Source organism: Nelusetta ayraudi, unplaced genomic scaffold (assembly GCF_046127955.1).
Source record: "Nelusetta ayraudi isolate G7.1 ecotype Tasmania unplaced genomic scaffold, CSIRO-AGI_Nayr_v1 ptg000003l, whole genome shotgun sequence".
Lineage (NCBI taxonomy): Eukaryota > Metazoa > Chordata > Actinopteri > Tetraodontiformes > Monacanthidae > Nelusetta > Nelusetta ayraudi.
In genome coordinates this window covers 890,683-912,314 of record NW_027466053.1, presented here as the reverse complement: position 1 = coordinate 912,314, position 21,632 = coordinate 890,683, and the positions used below count along the sequence as shown (strand labels likewise).

The 21,632-nt window shown below is 46.7% G+C and overlaps 2 protein-coding genes across 2 annotated transcripts; one reads left to right on the top strand and one right to left on the bottom strand.

The window, feature by feature from the left end:
• Nucleotides 1-466: 466 nt before the first annotated feature.
• hacl1 (2-hydroxyacyl-CoA lyase 1) lies at nt 467-5,852 on the bottom strand. Its single transcript, XM_076027311.1, has 17 exons — nt 5,629-5,852; nt 5,369-5,473; nt 5,226-5,266; nt 5,066-5,146; nt 4,912-4,984; nt 4,754-4,831; nt 4,561-4,655; nt 4,360-4,472; nt 4,143-4,278; nt 3,746-3,851; nt 3,506-3,589; nt 3,054-3,155; nt 2,747-2,901; nt 2,427-2,588; nt 2,241-2,348; nt 1,887-2,073; nt 467-789 (listed from the first exon to the last, which is right to left on the bottom strand). Exons 1-17 carry the CDS (start codon nt 5,677-5,679, stop codon nt 757-759), a joined length of 1,710 nt encoding a protein of 569 aa, XP_075883426.1. The 5' UTR covers nt 5,680-5,852; the 3' UTR covers nt 467-756.
• A 903-nt stretch (nt 5,853-6,755) lies between these two features.
• Nucleotides 6,756-21,393, top strand: ankrd28b (ankyrin repeat domain 28b). The gene is made up of 27 exons (XM_076027302.1): nt 6,756-6,968; nt 9,922-10,005; nt 10,460-10,538; nt 10,890-10,960; nt 11,060-11,260; nt 12,537-12,624; nt 12,994-13,136; nt 13,282-13,494; nt 14,061-14,139; nt 14,369-14,483; nt 14,631-14,713; nt 14,817-14,880; nt 14,983-15,051; nt 15,189-15,329; nt 15,525-15,636; nt 15,734-15,760; nt 15,894-15,968; nt 16,056-16,345; nt 16,421-16,538; nt 17,270-17,489; nt 17,744-17,831; nt 17,922-18,005; nt 18,093-18,238; nt 18,331-18,413; nt 19,077-19,159; nt 19,336-19,427; nt 19,698-21,393. Exons 1-27 carry the CDS (start codon nt 6,942-6,944, stop codon nt 20,003-20,005), a joined length of 3,183 nt encoding a protein of 1,060 aa, XP_075883417.1. The 5' UTR covers nt 6,756-6,941; the 3' UTR covers nt 20,006-21,393.
• Nucleotides 21,394-21,632: the final 239 nt, after the last annotated feature.

Genomic DNA, 21,632 nt, shown 5'->3' with positions numbered 1-21,632 from the left:
GGGGGCACCTTTTGTTGTCTTCACTGTGGTCCCCAGGGTGCCGGTGTCATTTAGTAATTCCCAGTGAGAAGTCTAGCAGATTGGAGATGATCTGCGTTTATGAGTTCATCAATTTCCTTTTTACGTGCCCGGCTGTGGGCTCCCGCTGCGCACAGAGCCATTCGTTGGGTCGAGGCCCAATTACTTTTATTGGCCAGGCTGTCCCGCAAATTAAGCGTCTGCAGTTCCGATGAGGCTCGATGGCGAATGTCTGAGCGATAAAAAAGAAATACAGGAGGCATTGTCTCCGTTTAGTGATGACGTGAAAGTGTAGCTCTGCTGCAGCCTGCAGTATACAGTAGGCAGTAGCAGAGAGGGGAAAAACATCAGCGTTTCATTTGTAATCTGGTCAAATTTGGTCACGTTGTAAATTGGGCAAACATTTTTTCTGTCCAGTATTGGTTCAAGAATGACAGTAAACATCTCATTTATCAACAATTTGCATTTTATTGAAAAATACAGAGTACTGCATCTGATATTTGCCATAATCCAGTGATTATGTTTATTCTGTGAAAAACAACAATTTGGCTGTTCCATGCAAATTAACAAAGTTATTACTGTACACATTTGTTTGCTGTGCAATCTGCAAGTAGAACTGATTAAAAATATTAACAGGGTTACATTTTTTTTTAAGGGTTGTTTTACATTGTCACAGTTTCAGGCACTAATGTCCATGAGGTGTTGTGGAGCAAACAGAGGGCAGGCCCCTCTTCTGTTCTACAGGTTGGAGCGCGTCAGCCAAGGAAACTCCTAGAAGGGCAGAAAAGACAGCAGTGAATTAAAACATCCTGCAGTGATACGACTTTGTCAATTGTCGCTCCATTTTAGTGTCTGCGACTCTAAATCTTCATGTAACACTCGGCCGTCAACCTGAACATGAGTCTGTCTGTCAGCCGGAGCACAATGGGGCCAGCTCGTCTCAGATAAGGGGGGCAATTCTTAGCGCTGGCAACCGTGAACACACACGGCCCTCAATACAACCTTCGCACAAGTTGGCTGGCTGTTGCGCGGATACGTCCAACAAAAACACGGGGGGATTGGAGGGAAGAGGAGGGGGCGATGCTTTCTAATTATGGGCTCTCTCAAATAGTCGGGTCAGACTGGTGTGCGGCGGAAGGCCTGCGAGTGGAAACACAACAGCTCCGCAGTGCACCTGGAGTGTGAGGATTACCGTTCCGAGCGGCATGCGGCCGGCGTGCTGCTCTTTAAGGACGAGAGTGGAATGGAGAGAACGCAGGGCCGCGTGTCGCTCCGCACTAATCGCAGGCCGAGAGCGTGCCGCTTTTAATCAGGCCGGGCTTTGCTGCCGCGGCCGTCAATGTCACCCGTGTCGCTGTCGGATTCCTTTTGACTTTCCACTTCCTGTTTGGCCGCCAGCTGCCAACGGCTGAATCGGGCTTGTTTGTGTCCGCTCAAACGCTAAAGTCCACGAGTCTTAAGTGCTTCCTGTCATCACTCAGCTCTCCGAGGGTAAGGTCAAGGTCAAAGGTCAGGGTCGGCTTTATTATCCCTGATGGGAAAATTGTGCAACAGTTGACAGGGGAAACAAAACTATAGATAGAAAGAAAAAAATAATCCAAAAATTCCAATCTGCCATTAAAAGGTACGAGCTCAGCAGGGACTATGTTGCAGTATGAGGCTTCTGAAGTAGTCGTCATAAGGGGGTTGAATGGTACAAATTGATTGGAGCTGTAACCACGTGGCAGGAGTCAAAAAAAAAGTTTCAACGTCACTTACTTTCCCCACCAGCAGAGGGCACTGAACTTCTACAGTCCTCTCGTTGCCAGACCTCAACCCCAACTAGCATGACACCCCTCACACACGTGCGATCACCTGATGTTGATTACCTGCTGCTTCCGGTCAGAAGAGGGATCGATCAGGACGTTCAGGAGACTCGGCTTCTCCCAGTCACTCAAGCTGAGCTGCAGCGCGCTGCGCAGCTCCTCCGGTGTCCTCACCAGAAAACCTCGGCCTCCAAACGCTGTCATGACCTGGTCGTAGCGGGCCTCAGGCAGGAGGGTCACAGGTGGCGCTCTGAAAAACACACAAAGAAACAAAAAAAAAATTGGTTGGTTGGCGTTCGTAATGTAAAAGTTCAAGTATCTACTTAAGAATTTTGGTGGTCGAACTACGGCATCGCTGATTTTTAGACACGACTATGACGACTTTCTAATTAAAACCTGATGAAATCTGAGACTCACACTGAGGTCAAATCTCCCATCTTTGCCATTTCTTTCCACGTGTCAGGATCAACTCCGCTGTATATGCCGTTGTTGTTGACCACGATGATGACCACAGGGAGGTTATACCTGTTGAAGAGGGATCACACAGAATTTAGAAACAGCACGGTTGTCCGAGTAAGTATTATACAACAGTGGTGCACCCACCTGCACATGGTCTCCACCTCCATGCCAGAGAAGCCGAAGGCGCTGTCTCCCTCCACGCAGACGATCCTCTGGCCTTTACCGCTGCTGCTCTTCTCCAATGCTGCTGCAGCGATAGCAAAACCGAGGCCGACTCCCATTGTTCCGAATGTACCGGCATCCAACCTGCAGTGCGTCACATGCTTTTTGTTATACAACATGTTCCAAAGTTAATAGAGGTTCCTGAGAGGAGCACAACGTGAAATATTTTACACTGTATTTATTTCATTGAGCTCAGATCTCAATGTCCGTCTTAAAATGCATTTAAATTCTGGGTGTCTTGCCTGTGCCGTGGCAGGTAGTTGTTCAACATTGTCCGTCCTATGTCCATAGTGTTGGCACCCTCGCTGACGATGATGCAGTCACGTGGCAGCAGCTGTGAAATGTGATGAAACACTGTGTAGTAGTTCATAGGCAACTGGGACTGCACGGCCAGAGCCTGTGGGTAAGACGAGAGGGAAACAACGGAGGGATGCATCAATTAAAAACAAACTGTCGTCTGACATTGCATTCAAAATATAATTTGCGGTATTATGATAAAGTAGAATATGTAATATTTGAAGGTCGTTTTCAAAAGGAGTCCAAGCACACCTTTGATATTTTTGCATTAGCTGAGATTTTCTCCCTCAGAGCGCCCCACCACTCTGTATTTGAGCGATACTTCCAGCCGTCGTTCCGCAGGCGCTGCACGAGCTGAAAAATAAAGAACAGAAAAAAAAAGGCAAATACAATTTTAATACACAGCTATTCTTCAGTTTCTCCAGACAGGATGCTGCACTGTTGGTGATGTCACAAAGGGTGCTGATAGGACACAGACACCTCTCAAGCGACAACATCCGCTGATGGGTTTTTTTCAGAGGGTTTTGTGGGAGACTGTAAACAGGGGGGTAAAAATGCTGTTAGAGATCTACTCTGGGGATCTACTGAGTTTTAGGATAATTAATTGTGCAAAGCTGGTCTAATGGAGGTAAATCTTCACTTTGACAATTTGATAAATTTATGAAAAGAGCACATATTAGTTGCAATACTGCATGAGTTCTGACCTGAGCAACGACAGCACCGATGTCTCCCAGCAGAGCGACAGCAGGCCTCACATTATTCCCCATTTCCTCTGCACAAAGGTCAACCTGCATTTTGAAGACAGTGACACTCTAGTTACAGCAGTGATGTGACTGTGAACCTGGGTTGATTTCAGATGGTAAAGAAACAACAACCACAGTGTTAGATCACTAATAGATCATCATGTAACACAGGAATGACACTCGGCCATAAACACACAGTACCTGGATGATTTTTACATTGGGGTCAAATCTTGGAGGCAGACCAAAATGTAGAATCCAGTTGAGTCGAGCTCCAATCAGCAGAATGACATCAGCCTGAAGAAGAGCCCTGTTTGACATAGACAAAGACAAGAGTGTAGGTATAAACTTCATTTTTGCTTTAAATCCGTGGTTCTCAAACTTTCTCTGTCACGCCCCACCTTGGAGGAAGAAAAATTTTCATGCCCCCCTAGAAGCCCCAAATTTGACGTGGCTGTGTCTTGAAGGATCCCGATGAACCTGCAAGTGGTCCCATGTCTCTAGTACAAAGCTGACTTTTGACCCCATAGACTTGCATGGCATTAAATCAACAGACATCAGATTCCTGACTGCTGCAGCAACATTATGGAGGGACACCAACCGTGAGCGGGCAGCAGCCACACAGTTTGGATGGTCATCAGGAAGGACCCCCTTCCCCATGGGAGTGGGTAGAAATGGGAGTCCACTCATCTCCACAAACTCCCTCAGGCCACTTTCTGCCTGTGCGTAAGCGGCTCCTGTTGGCCAACATTATTTTTGTTGCATTGACTCGGGTGAATTGATGAATTTAACATGCGCTTATGCCCAGATTTCGTCACCTTTTCCAATGATGATAAGAGGTCTTTTGGCTGCTGTCAAGACGGAGAGGGCGTCAGCGATGGCGCTTGAGTCAGCTGCACTCAAGGGTGGAGGTGGGCAGCAGGACACTTCCCTGCGGCACAAACACACTTTTTGGAAGAGGCAACACACACCTACAATGACAAACCAGATACCACACACAAAAAAATAAATCACCCAACCTGACTTTGCTCCTGTCCACTTTAGCGTTCACCATGTCGCCTGCAATGTCAACATAACAGGCCCCCGGACGTCCATACATGCTGCAGCGAACAGCCTTTGGACAAAATAAACAAATAAAAACAATTTGCATTTCCCATTTTTGTAATCTAGCAGAAGTGACGAGAGGAACACAACAATAAGGCCGTCAACCACCTTCTCTACCACTGAGGGGATGACTTCTAAATTGCTGGGCCTGGCTGAGAACTTGCTGTAAAGGCGACACGCCTCCACCTAAGCAACAAGTTGACAAATACGTCAGGTCATTGGAGCATCAGCAGGGGGAAAGTTTCCAAAGAGAGGAGGTTGAGTACCTGAGGAAACTCCTGAAAGGCGCCTGCTGTCTCCTGGTTACGATCCGAGGAGCCTCCGATAACAATCACTGGCCTGTGGAAAGGCACAGTGCACTCATTTGACCCGAGTCTGTGTGTGCCATGTTAAACATACAGCACAAGTGTGTAGTCTTACCAGCAGTTCACGTTGGCGTTCGCCATTCCGCCCAGGGCGTGAATGAGTCCTGGTCCAGACACCACCAGGCAGGCACCTGGTCTGGCGAGATACAGCAGAACAACATGCGGGATACAAAGAGACAAACTGCAGTAGATGTTCCATCTGTTCTGAGTCTTACCTGCCAGTGAGATATCCAATAGCCGAGGCTGCGTAGCATGCCTGTTTTGTGGACGAATGCATTGCATGTTGAGTGTGTTCATTGTGCTATCCACGCCACAGTCAGTTGTGCAAACAGAAGGAGCGTCAGAACAAGAATCTCACCGCTTGCTCGTTGCGCATTCCCACGTATTTGATCCCTGCAGCCTGTGCGGCCATGGCTACTTCAATAATAGGAACCCCAACGATCCCAAACATGTACTCGACTTTCTGCAGGAACATCACTTCAGCAATTGAGTACAAACGCAAAAATGCTAGTGTACAGCCGTGCATGCTGACATTGAATATACTAAGTGGGAATAGGTCGCACTTGAACTTTGACACACTTGTTTTTTGTTTTTTTTTTGTCGCTTCAGAGCTCCTACCTGAGCCTTCAGAGACTCGGCGATCAGCTGAGCTCCCGTCACTTCGTCCATCTTTCCACCACCGGCAGCAGTTCACAACGACTTGTCACAATGTTATGGTTTTGCAACTTTTGTGGCCCGTTAGACGCTGCGGCGAGCTGTCATGTACTGGTCCTATTGTCGGATAGTCTCACAAATCATTGACCGCAGGCTGTTTACACGCCGTCTCTCGGTTTTACATTACTTCCGGGTTTCAAGCCAATAGCAAGCTCCGCATCTGATGACGTATGTGACTTGCAAACGATCTAAAATACGGTGCAAAGAAAACTTTTCATACACAAACACAACAGTAGGTACTTTTATTTTATCATTTACATTGTAGTTCACATTTAAATAATTATTCGTTTTTGCGTGCCACCCCCCCCCCATGATCCGGTAAAATTGATAAACAAAAATTGAATGAAATTCAGCTTTTATCAAGAAAAAAAGATTCCACAAATATTCCACAGAGCAGGGGGTCAAAAACGAGATCGTTCACTCCGTCATTGCGCAACTAGACTCCGTCTAGCGTGACATGACATTCAACTGACAGTCCTGACTACCATGTTTTGGATTACATATATGTTCACACGTTACGTTGGTGGTCTGGAGTGCTTTTAGAAGGTGTGCTCGAAGGGGGATAGCATGTTTGTATGTCTAATAATGATTTTACTTTATGCAAATGTGGTTTCAAATGTGTTTCACGGATTAAACCAGTGAACCGTAATTGTTAAATACCTTAATACTCTTATGAACTTTTCTGAGCATTTGGAGTTCAAGAAAAACAAGGTTTTTAGGTCAACTACAACTTGAAAATGTGTCACGCTTGTAAACAGAATATTTGCCAATATGGCCACACAGCACTGAATGTCATGCAAGAGTAGCATAACGACAGCTTCGTTCTACGACAGCGGCTAAAACAACTTACAGAAAGTATTTATTTTTTATTTTTTATTTTTTGCATTTATTTTGATTTTTCAACTAAGTGCGTCTGTCATAGAGAGCTGTTAGCAACAGCCAACCAGCGACCGCCTTACTGGGACGTACAGGGCCATGGACCTATCGGACGTGATCTCTTTTACGGGCAAACCATGGTGGCGGTAATGTTATGGCGTTTCCGCTAGTTCTCTGCTTCCATGCCATCAGGGTAGGAAGCTAGCAGGGAGAGCTAAGCTAGCGTGAGACAAGGCCCAAAGGAGACCAACGGGATAGACAACAAAATCAGACGTCGCGCTTCGGGAGGATACTTGCATCCATTTATGAATCTGCATGAACACATTTGAAAGCCCTGAAATATGGTGGTTCTCAAAATTAGAGACCAGGTAAGTCTGCGTTCTGTCCAAAGCGAACCTATGTTCAGGCTACAGCGGCTGGCTAGGCGTTTGCTGGCTGTGTTATGCCCATCAGTCGCCACAGCGACTTTCTCCAGCTATTATCCGAAGCGGAAGTACATTATTATCAATTAATTGGAACCGTTTAGCCTGAATGTTCATTCGGCGATAAGTGGTGAAATGGTAGAGGTTCTGACGTTTGGCTGACAGGAAAAAAAACCTGCAGCGATTTTATGTTGGGACACATGCTGAAGCGGTTGTTGAGCCGGAGCCAAGCTAATAATACTGTGTTTATTTCCAGCAATTAGCCAGAGCCTCCGTGAAAGTGGCTAGTGGTTGCAGAGTTTTGGGCAGAGACTAGTCAGTCTCTTGTGACTTGACACAGCTGTTGCTTCAAATATGGAGCTGCATGATTTCCGAAAAAACAAACAAAAACAACAACAAAACCCCCCACAAAAACATGCATGTCTTTGCTGTGGTTTGTGAAGCGATAACCAATTAAATCTATACTATCTAGAGTGAACTGTTGATCGTGACGTCTCTGTGACAACAGCTGTAAAACGTGCTAACGACATCCGAGACGACGGGTTTCAGGATGACTGTGAGGTAGGGCGAGATAGAAAGAAATATTGCACACAGTATTTAGGTTTATTTGCATCATTTCACCCAAAAAAAAGGAATACATCCCTCTGCCTCTCGTAAATGTCACAGTTGTGCTGTTGGAGATGGGGCGGCAGGAAGTCGATTCACAATTGGCTTTCAGTTCCCAATATAAATCGATTGTTGTTGTTTTTTTCTAAACTAGAAAGCACCCCGGAGGAAGTTTGTCATTTCGAATGCTTTGCGGAACGAGACACGCATTTGCTATCGTGGACTCATAACGTGACTTGAAATCTAAACGCGTCAGACCGCCGGTAGCTATTTTAACACTTGCCACCTACTCGCGTCAATTGAAATAACTTTGCGTTATCATCGTTGCACCTGCCAGCTGTTTACATACGTGTGCGTGTCTCTGTGTGTGTTTCTGTGTGTCATTGTCTCCGTGCGTTGGCTTGAATAACCGTGCACCTAGGCTGGCGTTGAGCTAGCTGTCTCCATGGTGATGGCATTAACTTGGCTGCCTGGTAGATGGAGAGGAGGCGCAGGAGCGGAGAGAATCTCCTGCACCAGTTGTGCAGAAGAGCAAACGACAGCAAAGAAAGAGAGAGAGAAAAAAAAAATTAGACACTCGTCCTCGCTTTTCACTGCGGGGTATTTTTTAAGGGAAATGGTCGGAATGAGACAGTATGAGAAGAAGGACAAGTGGCTGTTTGTTACTCTGAGTCAGTCCCTCAGTAACTCCAAGCATGGCTGTGCCTCGCAGATATCCACGGTCATTATCAAGGCTGAATAGGAGGATTATTTGTCTTTTTTGAAAGGGCTTCAGTGAGCGTCTCTCCCCAGAGAGAAAGAACTCCATTAAAAAAAATAAAAAAATAAATCCAGATTTATCTTAAAAATATAGTCTTGCTTGAAAATGAAACCTATAGTGGTTAATTGCGCAGGCTGCTCATGGTGTCACTAGTCGCACAATGGATTGTCTGTTTTGCCCATTTTATGTAATAACTGCAGCTAAACATTTTTGACTCGGTTTTCAATTATTCCATTGTATGTTACATAACAATATTACGGGCCGTTAAAGCTGAAGGAACCAACATGTTAAACTCAAAGCTCTCGACAAACTGTTTTTGAAGTTGATTAGTTGTCGGTCGGTGCAGTTTGCTGTTTGTTATACAGTTGAACTTCAGTCTTTGTGAATTATTTGTGTTCTTTCTTGCAACCCTATACGCTTGTTTGCACTGCTGCATTTTGGATTTTAGGGGATGAAATGAGGAAAAACGCATTTTAATAGATGGTTTCCTGTTGTTCTTATCGCCTTGAGTCAAAGACCTCCCACCTGTGTCACTCTTATGGTTGCTCACACTGACTGGAAGCGCTTGATAATAGATCAGATAGATGACTGCAACAACCCCTTTATCTGCTTAAAATCCAGACTGAAAGAAAACTTTCACAAATTAGCACAATGAATTTAACATTGTTGTTGTTGACTCGTGATGATGCAGCACAGGTTAATAACGGGGGAATTCAAAAGTGTCCTTGGACAAGTTGTTTTGCAAAGAGCCCACTGGTAGTAGCGATTAGCAGTCGATCTTGTGCTTCAGACTCTTCGACTGGATTGAGGAAGGCTTTATGCAGAATTGATTTTCTTTTTCTTGTTGCTGCGGCTAAACAAGCCTTTAGCCAACACAACCGATTTATTGCATTTTACCACAGTGGCTGCTGTGAAGATACGTGCAGTCGCACACGCAAGATGCTGTTGATGCTTTGTCAAGTTTCAAGTCCGCTGGGCAACAATGGGTCCTCTGTACAAACTGTCCATTCGGAGAGATAGTGAAGCACCAGCGTTATTCCGCAGCGCCTTACCCTGGGGTTACAGCAGTGTAAAAGAGAATTTTCACTCCGGTTGATATCGTGTATTAATCATTTATCAACTTTGCTCACAACTCTTTCAAAAGTGCAGTTACTGCATTACACATTTGGATCATGGTGCTGGACTTGCATCCAGCCAAATATTGCAATCTTTGCTCCTGTGCCAGCAGAACATTAATACAGAACAGAATTAGAAAGTGACGGCGCAGCTCTCATCAGTATAAACCCAGACAGTCTGTCTCCATCGGCCTCTTTGGGGAGTCATGATTTTCTTAAAGTGCCTGTTGACCATCTGCACCTTTTTTGTTCTTGTGATCACAACCCATTTTGCAACTCTGCACCTTTCTTTAGCAGATTGAATGAATTACCTTATTTTTTCATTGTGTGTGTGTGTTTTCACATGAGTTTGGTTCACATCAGGCAGAAAAAGTTGAATTTGTCTCAGCTTTTTCTCTTTCTTTCTCTTTTTTTCCAGCCTGCTTTGCTGAAAGCAATTTTTAACGTGGACCCAGATGACGTTCGCTCACTCATATTCAAGAAAGAGGATGTGAACGCGCAGGTAATCCCCACAACAACCCTCAGTGTCCTCTTTGTCATTTTTGCTTCTTGTTGTTAAAATAGAAAACACCCCCACGCACGCTAACTTCTGGATCTGGGGTTCAGAATTGTCCTGGCATCCGAAGTCTTTCAGCATTTGTCAAGTAGAGGCACATTTATTTTGACAGTTCCCCTGATATGCTCTGGTTATTTTATTGCCCTTGTCACCATTACTCACTGGGCTGCGGTGTTTGTTTTAAAATAAGACTGGTTTATACGCATGCTTGTGTTTCACAGAAAGACTTTTTGAGATCGGCATTTTCCGCTTTGCCTTCTCAAAGCGTCACTGCCAATAGAGGGGAGGAAAAGAACATTTGAATATTTCTGTTGGACTGGCAAAACGAATGAGTAGCCTGTGCTCAAGTTTTGGTCTGAACATAATTGCTCTATATGTGTATTTTGTTGATTTGTTGCAGGACAATGAGAAGCGAACTCCATTACATGCTGCTGCCTATTTAGGAGACGCAGAAATCATAGAGCTGCTCATTCTATCAGGTTTGATGCTGTCTTAAATATTCCGCTGAAGATGTTCATGCCTCAAGATTGCGTGTGTGCGTGCGTGTGTGTTTAATCATCAAGAATACTGGACAAACCTGTGTCTCCTGCACAAAGGAAGCACTTAATCATATTTAAGATACATTTAAAAGCCAAATGCCAGTTTCGAGATACGTGACACATGATGTTGTAATGTGACGTGTGTGAGGTGCGGTTGAATTGCTTGTTGTGATGAGATTTGTCCTTTGCAGGCTGTTCCTCCGATTTCGAACCTGCTTCTTAATAACTAGGTGTTCATTTGTCGGAGCGCAGCCGCGGTCGTGTTCTAAGCGTTTGCCCTCTGATTGGCAGGTGCCAGGGTCAACGCCAAAGATAACAAATGGCTCACGCCGCTGCACCGGGCCGTGGCGTCCTGCAGTGAGGTGTGTGCATGCCTCCCGGGGCAACACTTTTGCGCCACCCTCGTCGCCGAGATCAACCTGTGACCCACTTGTCGGCGTTGCGCTTTCCCCCCCCCGCAGGACGCCGTCCAGGTGTTGCTGAAACACTCTGCAGACGTGAATTCCAGGGACAAGTACTGGCAGACTCCGCTGCACATCGCCGCGGCCAACAAGGCTGTGCGCTGCGCCGAGGCCCTCATCCCGCTGCTCAGCAACGTGAATGTGTCGGAACGGGCGGGCCGCACGGCGCTGCACCACGCAGCCTTCAGCGGCCATCTGGAGGTACGAAAGATGAGTTTTGATAAACAGGATTGATGACACATTGTGCTCACTGTAGGAAAAAAAAAGGAAAGTGCTGCCTGGAAGCAGGAGGGATGACTGTGTCTGTGCGCGGTTGTTTTCTTTTTATTCAACATTTTTTTTATTATTATTCATTTATTTATTTAAAAGGGACAGTGCATATTAATGAACTAAGGCTGCTTTCCATCTGCAGTCCAGGTCAGAGGAATTAACAATACAATACAAGAATTGGACAACTGACACTAACAAAGTAACAAAGTAACAAAGAACACTAGGAGGATACATTAAAACTTACATTTAAAATTAGTGCTGACAGATCTGGTTTCTTTTCACCCACTTTTCTAGATTGACTTTAAAAGTGTTCAGTGCGTTACAGGCTCCTAGTGGGGCTGGAATCTCCTTCCAGACCTCAGTACCCTTGACTGATGACACCTGATTACTGAAGGTTGTTTGTCTATGTGGAACTGCACAGTCACCTCTAGTGGAGGTCCTGGTTATTCTCCCACTGCTGCTGGATCTTAACATAACGAACTGCCCCAAAGGTGGTGGAGTAAGTCCATGCAGGGCCTTACATACAGAGCAAGCGAGTTTAACTGTGTAAAATGATCAAAACTACCAACGTCTACAGGTCCTTCTCACTTTGGTTTGCTTGAAACACGCAAGCGCTGGAGCTTCAGACAGCGACACACACACACACGATGGCTTCACTGTCTTCAGCAGACTGCACTTGTATTGCCTTCCTAGTGCTCAAATCACTTAAAGTACTGTGAACAGTTTCACTTTCACTCATTCACACACTGATCAAAGCAGTTTGGGGCCAAATCTGTGCGTGTGAACTGCAGGAGTTGAGACTCAAATCAGTGATCTTTCTCCCCTTTGACCACCAACCAACCTCCTCTGTTTATTTCTATGTTTAATATGGGCTAATATGTCCAACGAAGTCAACTAAAAGTTATTAGGTTCATTTGAAAAACAATCAATTTAATTATAATTTCTGACCTTGAACAAATAGAATTCTCCAGTTTTTCTGTTTCACTAGTTTAACGACTTTATGTTTTCAAACCAGTGAATAATGCGGTTTTCAGTCTCAGCAAAAATGATTGCGCTCATGATCATTATTTTGGCAATGGTAATTTTGCCATAATCGTCCATGAAAAACTGCTCGACAGTCGACAGTAGTGCAGCAGAAGCAGCGTTGGGTAAAAGTGTTCAGCTTGCAGCTTTTTACAGGTTTGCTGATTGTCTCCCTTGTTGTTAGATGGTGAGGCTGCTGCTCTCCAGAGGAGCAAACATCAATGCCTGCGACAAGAGGGACCGCCGTGCGATCCACTGGGCTGCCTACATGGGTGAGAAGTGACTTGGAGAAAGTTTTACATTCTTTTACCTCCTACTCGCTCCAGGCGTTGATTTGGTGATATAGCTTTAAAGATTCTAGCGGTTTTATTCATATGCACATTGGGGAGTATTGCACATGAAACCTGTGACGCACACAAAATTTTTTGTGGGTCAACTAACTCACTTAGAACCCTTTTTTAAATTTAAGAAAAGAGTTAATTGCACAAGTTGTCAAAAATGAGCTATGGTAACTTTGAGGAGGTGCCGGACATTAATGAGGAAACCAAGGCTGCACGGTGATTCAGCGCGATACAGATTTGCTGACGGCGTCTTAATAGCGGGATTGTTAATGTGTGATGACTTTGCTGCTTTGGCACCAGGTCACATAGAGGTGGTGAAGCTGCTGGCGTCTCACGGGGCCGAGGTGGCCTGCAAAGATAAGAAGTTTTACACCCCCTTGCACGCGGCCGCCTCCAGTGGAATGATCAGCGTCGTCAAATACCTCCTGGACTTGGGGGTGGATGTGAGTTCGCCCACGCACCTCAGGCCGTCTGCGCTGTTTGAGCTCAAGGAGGAGACGACAGAACCTGTCGCGCTTCTTCCCGTCTGTCCGTGTGTTTTGGCGCCTTCCCTCGGACTCACGTTTCCCGTTCATCTCGTCCGTCCAGATCAATGAGCCCAACGCTTACGGCAACACGCCGCTCCACGTGGCCTGCTACAACGGGCAGGACGTGGTGGTCAACGAGCTCATCGAGTGCGGCGCCAAGGTCAACCGGGTGAACGACAAAGGCTTCGCGCCGCTTCACTTCACGGCCTCGTCGCGCCACGGCGCCCTCTGCCTGGAGTTGCTGGTGTGCAACGGGGCCGACGTCAACATTGAGGTCAGCGCAGAAACACCAAAGAAAAACAGAGATAGCCGCACCTTTCTGTTTTCAAGAGGAGTGGAAAAGGATGCGACAGTCAAGAATCACACTTTTAGTTCTAACTGTCAGTTTGCTTCTGTTATGGACACCCAGCATTTTCATCCAGCAGCTAATCGAGATGTATTGAATATATTACCTAGTCTAATGTCAGTTTTATTTTTTTAATAAGTTATAATTGCTAACCATAGATATTGAACTAATAGTCACCTTCAACTTTTGCAAAATGCTGCTGCCGGGCCTCTTCAAATCTAGACTGAAGACTTATTTATGGAGTGAGGCTTTTAATACCAGTTAGCACGTTGACATTTTGTATCCTTTTTATCTTATTTCATTTTTCTCTGTTATTGCTTTGACTGCTTTGTTTTTCATATTGTTTTTATTGGTTTTAACTGCCTCCATTTGCTACTTTTATTTATCATCTGTCGTAAAGCACTTTGGTTCACGGGAAGGATGTTGTAAAGGGCAATATGAATAAAGTCCTTTACATTTAATAGTGACAGCACTGTGTTTGTGTTGGACCCCAGAGTCAAGATGGAAAGACTCCGCTCCACATGACGGCCATTCATGGGCGGTTTTCCCGATCACAAGCAATCATTGAGAATGGTGAGAGCATTTACAGTTTATGTTCAAAATGTTTTATGTGTTTACGGCGAACAGTTTGCATTCATTGGAGTTAAAATGTGTTTCTTTTATCAGACATGTAAAACTCAATATTTGTGCTCGAGGTTGTGGAACCGTCTTGGAATCTTGCGCCGACTCTGGACTGGGCTTCAATAAATCCTCCTCTCAAGTAAAATTCTGTCTCGATCTTCATTGTTTCCCTGTGATGTAGGTGCTGATATCGACTGTGAAGATAACAACGGAAACACGCCACTGCACATCGCTGCTCGATACGGACACGAGCTGCTAATTAACACCCTGATCACCAACGGAGCCGACACAGCCAAGTGAGGAAGCGTGCACTGCCTCCAGTAGCAGCCGTTCTCGGTTTAGGAGTCACACATTTGAACAGAACACGACTTTGTACCGCTGGTACTAACTTCTCTCTGTACAGCCTGAGGATTGACATGGTTCTGGATGTCTTGTTTCCCCAGGCGAGGGGTTCACGGTATGTTTCCACTACATCTGGCTGCTCTCAGCGGATTCTCTGACTGCTGCCGAAAGCTCCTGTCTTCAGGTGAGTGAGGACCGACCGACCGACCTGCCGGCCTGACGACAGCAGCGGCAGAAAGATTTTAAATTGTATTAAATTCCCCCCTTTTTGTTCGTCTTCGATGTAGGATTTGATATTGACACTCCTGACGACTTCGGAAGGACGTGTTTACACGCCGCAGCAGCCGGAGGGTGAGGACTTGAAGAGATCCTTCAGTCACAAGTGCAGATTTTAAAAATAGTCGACTGTCTCGTTGTTCGCTGGCCTGATCTGTTGGAACTGTGACTCCTCAGGAACCTGGAATGTCTCAACCTTCTCCTCAACACGGGGGCCGACTTCAACAGGAAGGACAGCTTTGGCAGGTAGTGTGTGTGTGTGTGTGTGTGTGTGTGTGTGTGTGTGTGTGTGTGTGTGTGTGTGTGTGTGTGTGTGTGTGTGTGTGTGTGTGTGTGTGTGTGTGTGTGTGTTTCCAAATGTAAACTGTGTTTGCCTTTTCCAGGACCCCGCTGCACTACGCCGCCGCCAACTGTAACTACCAGTGCCTGTTTGCTCTGGTGGGCTCCGGGGCCAGCGTCAACGACCTGGACGAGCGCGGCTGCACCCCTCTGCACTACACGGCCGCTTCTGACACAGACGGAAAGTCAGTGGCGCTCGAAAAAAAAACACTTGTTTCTTGTAGTGGAAACTGGTAGCATGCTCAGTGATCTGTGCTAAGCCCCTTTAACCCTCCCCCGCTCCCGAGAGGTGACAGCTAGACAGCTTAGCCTCGTGTGAACAAGTGCCCTTGCAGAAGGGTTAGAGTGAGGTGACGACAGCCTGCCTGTTTTTTCTGCAGGTGCCTGGAATACTTACTGCGGAACGATGCAAATCCAGGGATCCGTGACAATCAGGGCTACAACGCTGTGCACTACGCCTCGGCGTACGGACATCGTCTCTGCTTAGAGCTGGTGAATCTTTACTCCCCCTGGCGCGAGACGTTTGAAAAATATCGGCATTATGTTGATTTTCTAAACTCATTGTTGCTCCTCTCAATCCCTCCCACAGATTGCAAGTGAAACACCTTTAGACGTGGTGAGTCCAATTTATTTGTCACTTTTGTGGCTTTTTCCTGCTGTCTTTCTGTTGTGTGGAACTCTTGGTGACTCCGTTTGGGTCTCGCTTCAAAAATCCTGTTGCCTCTAATTTGTGCTTGTGTTCTGCTCAGCTAATGGAAACCTCAGGGACAGACATTCTGAATGACTCTGACGTCAGAGCCCCCATCAGCCCCCTGCACCTCGCTGTGAGTGACGCTGCCCCCTCTGCATTTCATCATCCTGGTGGCGTCACCTCACCTCTCACCTCAACTCCTTTCTTTTTGCGTGCGAAGGCCTATCACGGGCACCACCACGCCCTGGAGGTCCTGGTGCAGTCGCTGGTGGATCTCGATGTGAGGAACAGCCAAGGCCGCACCCCGCTGGACCTTGCTGCCTTCAAGGGCCACGTGGAGTGCGTGGACGTCCTGATCAACCAGGGAGCCTCCATCCTGGTCAAGGACTTCACCCTGAAACGCACCCCGATTCATGCTGCAGCCACCAATGGCCATTCAGAATGTTTGCATTTGCTGATTGGAAACGCTGATCTTCAAAGTGCAGTCGACATTCAAGACGGGAATGGACAGTGAGTCGAGAGCATTTTTCTATTCTTCTTCTTGAAGTGAGTTGCCCTGCCGTGTAACGTTCCATTTCCTCTCAGGACCCCCCTGATGCTGGCGGTGTTGGGTGGCCACACGGACTGCGTGTATTCGCTACTCAATAAAGGAGCCAGTGTGGAAGCCAAAGACAAGTGGGGCAGGACGGCCTTGCACAGAGTAGTAAGGAGACCCCAGTGAACGCTGACTCCCAAATAGATCATATTCATATTTAAAGTGATTGATATCGCTGCACCATTGACAGCAGTAGCTGCGTTTCCATGACAGTTTTTCACAAAATAAAAGCGATATTTCTATTCTATTCTATTTCGACAAACTACAAATGCGTCTTGCCGGTGTTTCCGTTGAATGGTGTGAAGTGTATAAGCTGTAATTCTTGTCACATTTCGTCCCGTGAGACCCCACTGTGAGGAGGATGGAGGTACAAAACGTCCAATCGTAACGCACTATTTTCACTGGTCAGTGAATGGTCATGTGACCCCGTACGTCACGTCCGCTGATGTGTAAATGCGATAAAGTGTTTCCATGACACTTTTGCGATATTCCTCTATATGGATCCGTGTGAAAAACCACCTCATGAGAGCGTCGGAACCTTTTAGCCGTATTTGAGAGCTTTTTCCACGTTGTGCTGTGTTTCCATCACCAGTTTTTTATGTCATGTTTTGATTTTGCGCAATTCGAGGGGTCCTGGAAATGCAGCTACTGACTCCCACTTCTCTTGCTGCACCGTTGACAGCAATGTTATTGCATTGCTTATCTCCCTGATCATTTTAATGAGTTGGAAATGTTGAAGTGATGCCTTTCTGTTTTTTTGGATGAAATAAAAACGTTTTTTTCCTTTTTTTAAAAAAAAGGAAGGAATAAAACACTTTCATTTCTCCCCTTCTTTCCAGGCCGTGACGGGGCACAAGGAATGTGCGGAGGCCCTGCTTCAGCACAGCGCCGACTTCCTGGTGCAAGACTGCAAAGGGCGCACGCCGGTGCACCTGGCGGTGGCGTGCGGCCACATCGGTGTCCTGGGGGGTCTGCTGTGTGCTGCTGAGTCACTGGAAAACGTCCCCGTCTTAACAGACAGCCAAGGCTACACACCCCTGCACTGGGCCTGCTACAATGGTACAGAGATTCAACACTGACTGTCAAGATATAGAAATAGTCAAATTGGATGCATATGAGTTTGGTGGTCTGCTTGTAACACAGGGAGCGATGATGAACATGGGCAGTTTCAGCAGTTTTTTGCTGCTTCAGTTCTGGGATGGTTTTTCTCGACGCACCTCGAGGCTTCATCTCAACACTCTGGCCGACGTTTGGAACAGTGTTCTGTTTGTGCACTGGCGCCTCATGGGGTCGATGCTTTTTTCGCTCTGCAGGTCACGACATGTGCGTGGAGGTCTTGCTGGAAAAAGAGGTTTTCAACAAGGCCAAAGGCAACGCCTTCAGCCCGCTCCACTGCGCAGTGTAAGGACCCCAGCTGAGATCAGCAGCGCAGTAAAGACAGAACCTCCAAGCTCATAAAATACCTCCTCCTCCCGCTTCTCTTCTCTGCAGGATCCACGACAATGAAGGCGCGGCGGAGATGCTCATAGACACGCTCGGCCCTGAAATTGTCAATGCCGAAGACGGCAAAAACAGGTGGGATGTCTACAGAATTAAAAGCACATTGATGGGTCAAATTAGACGTGAAAGTACAAGAACGGCCCTGTGATGTGGTTTCTGCAGGACACCTCTACACGCGGCCGCCTTCACCGACCACGTGGAGTGTCTGCAGCTGCTGCTGAGCCACAACGCCCAGGTGAACAGCGTGGACGCCGAAGGGAAAACCCCTCTCATGATGGCCGCAGAAAACGGCCAGACGAACGCCGTCGGTACGGAGACCTCGGCCGCTCGCCGCCGCTGCTTAGCTTTGTATCTATTTTTAAATGTGTAACGATCACGCTTCTTCTCGCTCGTTGCTCAGAGCTGCTGGTGAGCAGCGCGAAAGCCGACCTCACGCTGCAGGACGCCGTGAAGAACACCGCCCTTCACCTCGCCTGCACTAAGGTCGGTGTCACCTGTCTGCCTACTGTGACAAACAGGAATGGCTCTGAATGTTTATGATGGCTGACAGATTTATTCTGACAGGTAGAACTTGTGACCCGAGAGTGTGAACCACTCGATCACCTGTGGAGTGGTTTTATAGTGGTTTGAACAGCATCCCATAATTAACAGAAGTTAAAATGAGGAAGGAAAAAAAAAAAGATAAATACATAAACAAATAATGATTAAAGAGCCGCCCTCAACAGAACCTGCGTGGCATTTTCTGCATTTGTCTGCAGAAACGCTGTTGACACCGTACATAAATTAGCGCTGACCAGTCAAAAAAATATTTTGATGCTCGTCATCACGTGTGTTTGCACCGTAAACACACAATACGACTGTCTGAACCCGGCAAACAGCAACAGTCATCAGTGTGTGTTGCATCCAGACTCCTCGTAGACTGTAATAGTGTTTATCTACTAATAAAAGAACCCACAACCCAACATTATGATGTAGTTGACAAGGTTATTTAGCGTTTGACTGACTTAGTGATGCAGAGTTTAAGTAAACCGTGTTCTGTATCTATTGATGAACCAGTTATGTCAATGTTGGGTTTTGGCGGACATAAAACAGCTCTTGGTGATGAGGGCTCTTTAAATCTTCCTCCTGTTTTTTCCCCCCCCGCAGGGACACGAAACCAGTGCCTTGTTGATATTGGAGAAGATTACAGACAGAAACCTCATAAACGCCACTAACGCCGCCTTACAGACGTACGTATCACTCGCACCACATCCGCGCTCGCGTCTCCGCCGGCGGAGAAGCTGCAGGAATGAAAATTGCTCGGTGCAACTTGTAAAATGTCTGCTGTGCCCGTCGGCGCCCCCTGGCAGCGCTCTGGTAGCGCTCTGGACCTCATCTCAGCTTTTCTTTTCTTTTTTCTTTGAAGGCCTCTTCACGTGGCTGCGAGAAACGGGTTGACTGTGGTGGTGCAGGAGCTGCTGGCGAAAGGAGCCAGCGTGCTCGCTGTCGACGAAAACGGTACGTGCATCGACTGACCGACCCACACACACACACACACACACACAAATATCCAACCTCGCACCAGGATGCACTTTATTCACACTGCAGTGTCAATCATACAAAATTTCATTCTATTCCATATCATATTTTTCAAAACTTCTTCATGTGTGCTATGTTTTTATAATAATACAAATAAAAAATTCTATACATGTACTGACCGTGCACCGTAGATGGCTAATACGGGGTCCTTTCAATCTTGACCCTTGACTGTTGTGCGTCTGTCCTCAGGTTACACTCCTGCCTTGGCTTGCGCCCCCAACAAAGACGTGGCCGACTGCCTGGCCCTCATCCTGGCCACCATGATGCCTGTGTCCCCCTGCGCCCCGGCGCCCGCCGCCCTGCCCTTCAGTGCCATGAACCACTACACCACCACCACCACCGCCGCCACCACCAGCCCCTCCAAGAGCGCCACCTTCGACAGCCTGCCGGCGCTGCGCGACGAGCACAGCTCCTACTGCAGCTTCAACAACATCGGCCACCACGACGGCTTCTACAAGGACGAGGAGCTCAACGACTCGGATTCGGAGACGTACTGAGCGAGAGGAGCGCACACACGGTGTCTTAAAAAAAAAAAATGATTGCCAATCGCCAGCTTGGAAGGGCAAGAAGAAGAGAGAAGCCCCAACAGGAGCCTTAAGAGTCGCACTGCAACCCCGACCCCCCCCCCCCCCGTCCGCAGTCCCACCCCAACCCCCACCCTCAAGGAGAGCAGGAGAGAGGAGGTGCAGCAGGCTGGCGAAAAACTCTTCCTGACCTCATCCAGCAGCGGGTGTCCCCACACCGGACCTCAGCGCCGCTCCAATCCCCGCGTGCTGAAGACGCAAATGGAAATGAAATGGGCGTCGGGCGGAGGACGGACGACCCTGTGCAGCAATAAGCCGCTGAGGAAAGGTGACCGCGACGGCGCTTGGCAGAGAGCAAAAAAAGCGACCGAGGGACCAAAAGACACGAGCGTGTTTTAACCCAGTTTTAACCGTGTCAGCGGAGAGGGAGGCTTTTCAAAATACAGGCTACCAAGAGACCATTTTTTTCATCTTTAAAATGTTTTCACATGGAGAAAGCACCTGCACACTACACCCGTCTGATTGCACTTGTCCCTCGAGCCGATTGTCAAACAGCGACAAGATCGTTTATTTTTGGAAAATTGAAAATTTTAATACAGCCGCGATTCTGCGTCGAACTCCTGATCCTCGTGATATGAGAGAGAGAAAAAATGGTTTGATTTGGGGGGGAAAAAAATGAAATCAACACAACAGGTTATGTTTAAGTTCTGCTACCTTAACATTTGTAAATTGACCTTCTCGATGCAGTTTCAAGAATAAATTATTTGTTTAGTTTTGGTTCTATTTATGTCTTCATTCTGTGCCTTCAGTGTCAGTTCATTAGTTACTGAGAAGAGATGGATTGTAGAGGCATCTTGTTAACACACTAATGCTGGATTGGTGAATATGAAACGTGGAAGAAGCACCGAGTCGGGACTGAGGTGTCTGAGGCTGCGCTGCTGCGTGCGGAACAAAAAAAGAGAGACGGAAAACGCTGTAAACCCACGACGAGAGCATTTGGTTTTAATCACATTGAATGACATTTTTCTCTTATATTAGTCAATGCGTGTTGACAGATTTCTTATTTTTCTTTTGCTTGCTTTAACTTGGGAAGACAAACCCGACCCTTCCATGATTTGAATTCTGTCGGTTGCATTCGTTTAACTGGAAGTGCGTAACACGACAACACAACTGCTAGATCCACTAGAACGGAGAACGAAGATGCTCGTCATCTGCTGGCTTTGCGGCTCGTCGACGAGGGATGAAACTAGCGTGTAAATAGAAATGAAATGACTGTGAATTCAAAGCTTCAGTGAGTTCTTTCATTACTGAGATTGCTGTATATTTTATGAGTAATAAAGAAATGAGCTATTTAATAATGAGCCTGTGTTTTATGGACTTAATTTGTACTTATTCAAAACCATGGCATGCCTGTGGGTGGGGGGGGGGGGGGTGGCAATAATGTTATTTGCAAAAACCTGCATGACTTTATCCGTAAGGTTGATACGTTATGGATCAAATCAAATAGGTTTTGATTGTCAGAGGAGAACGACTCAACCGAAAGTATCATCATCTGCTAGTTGGTGTGAAAACCAGCAGATTGGGATGTTTTTTAAACAGC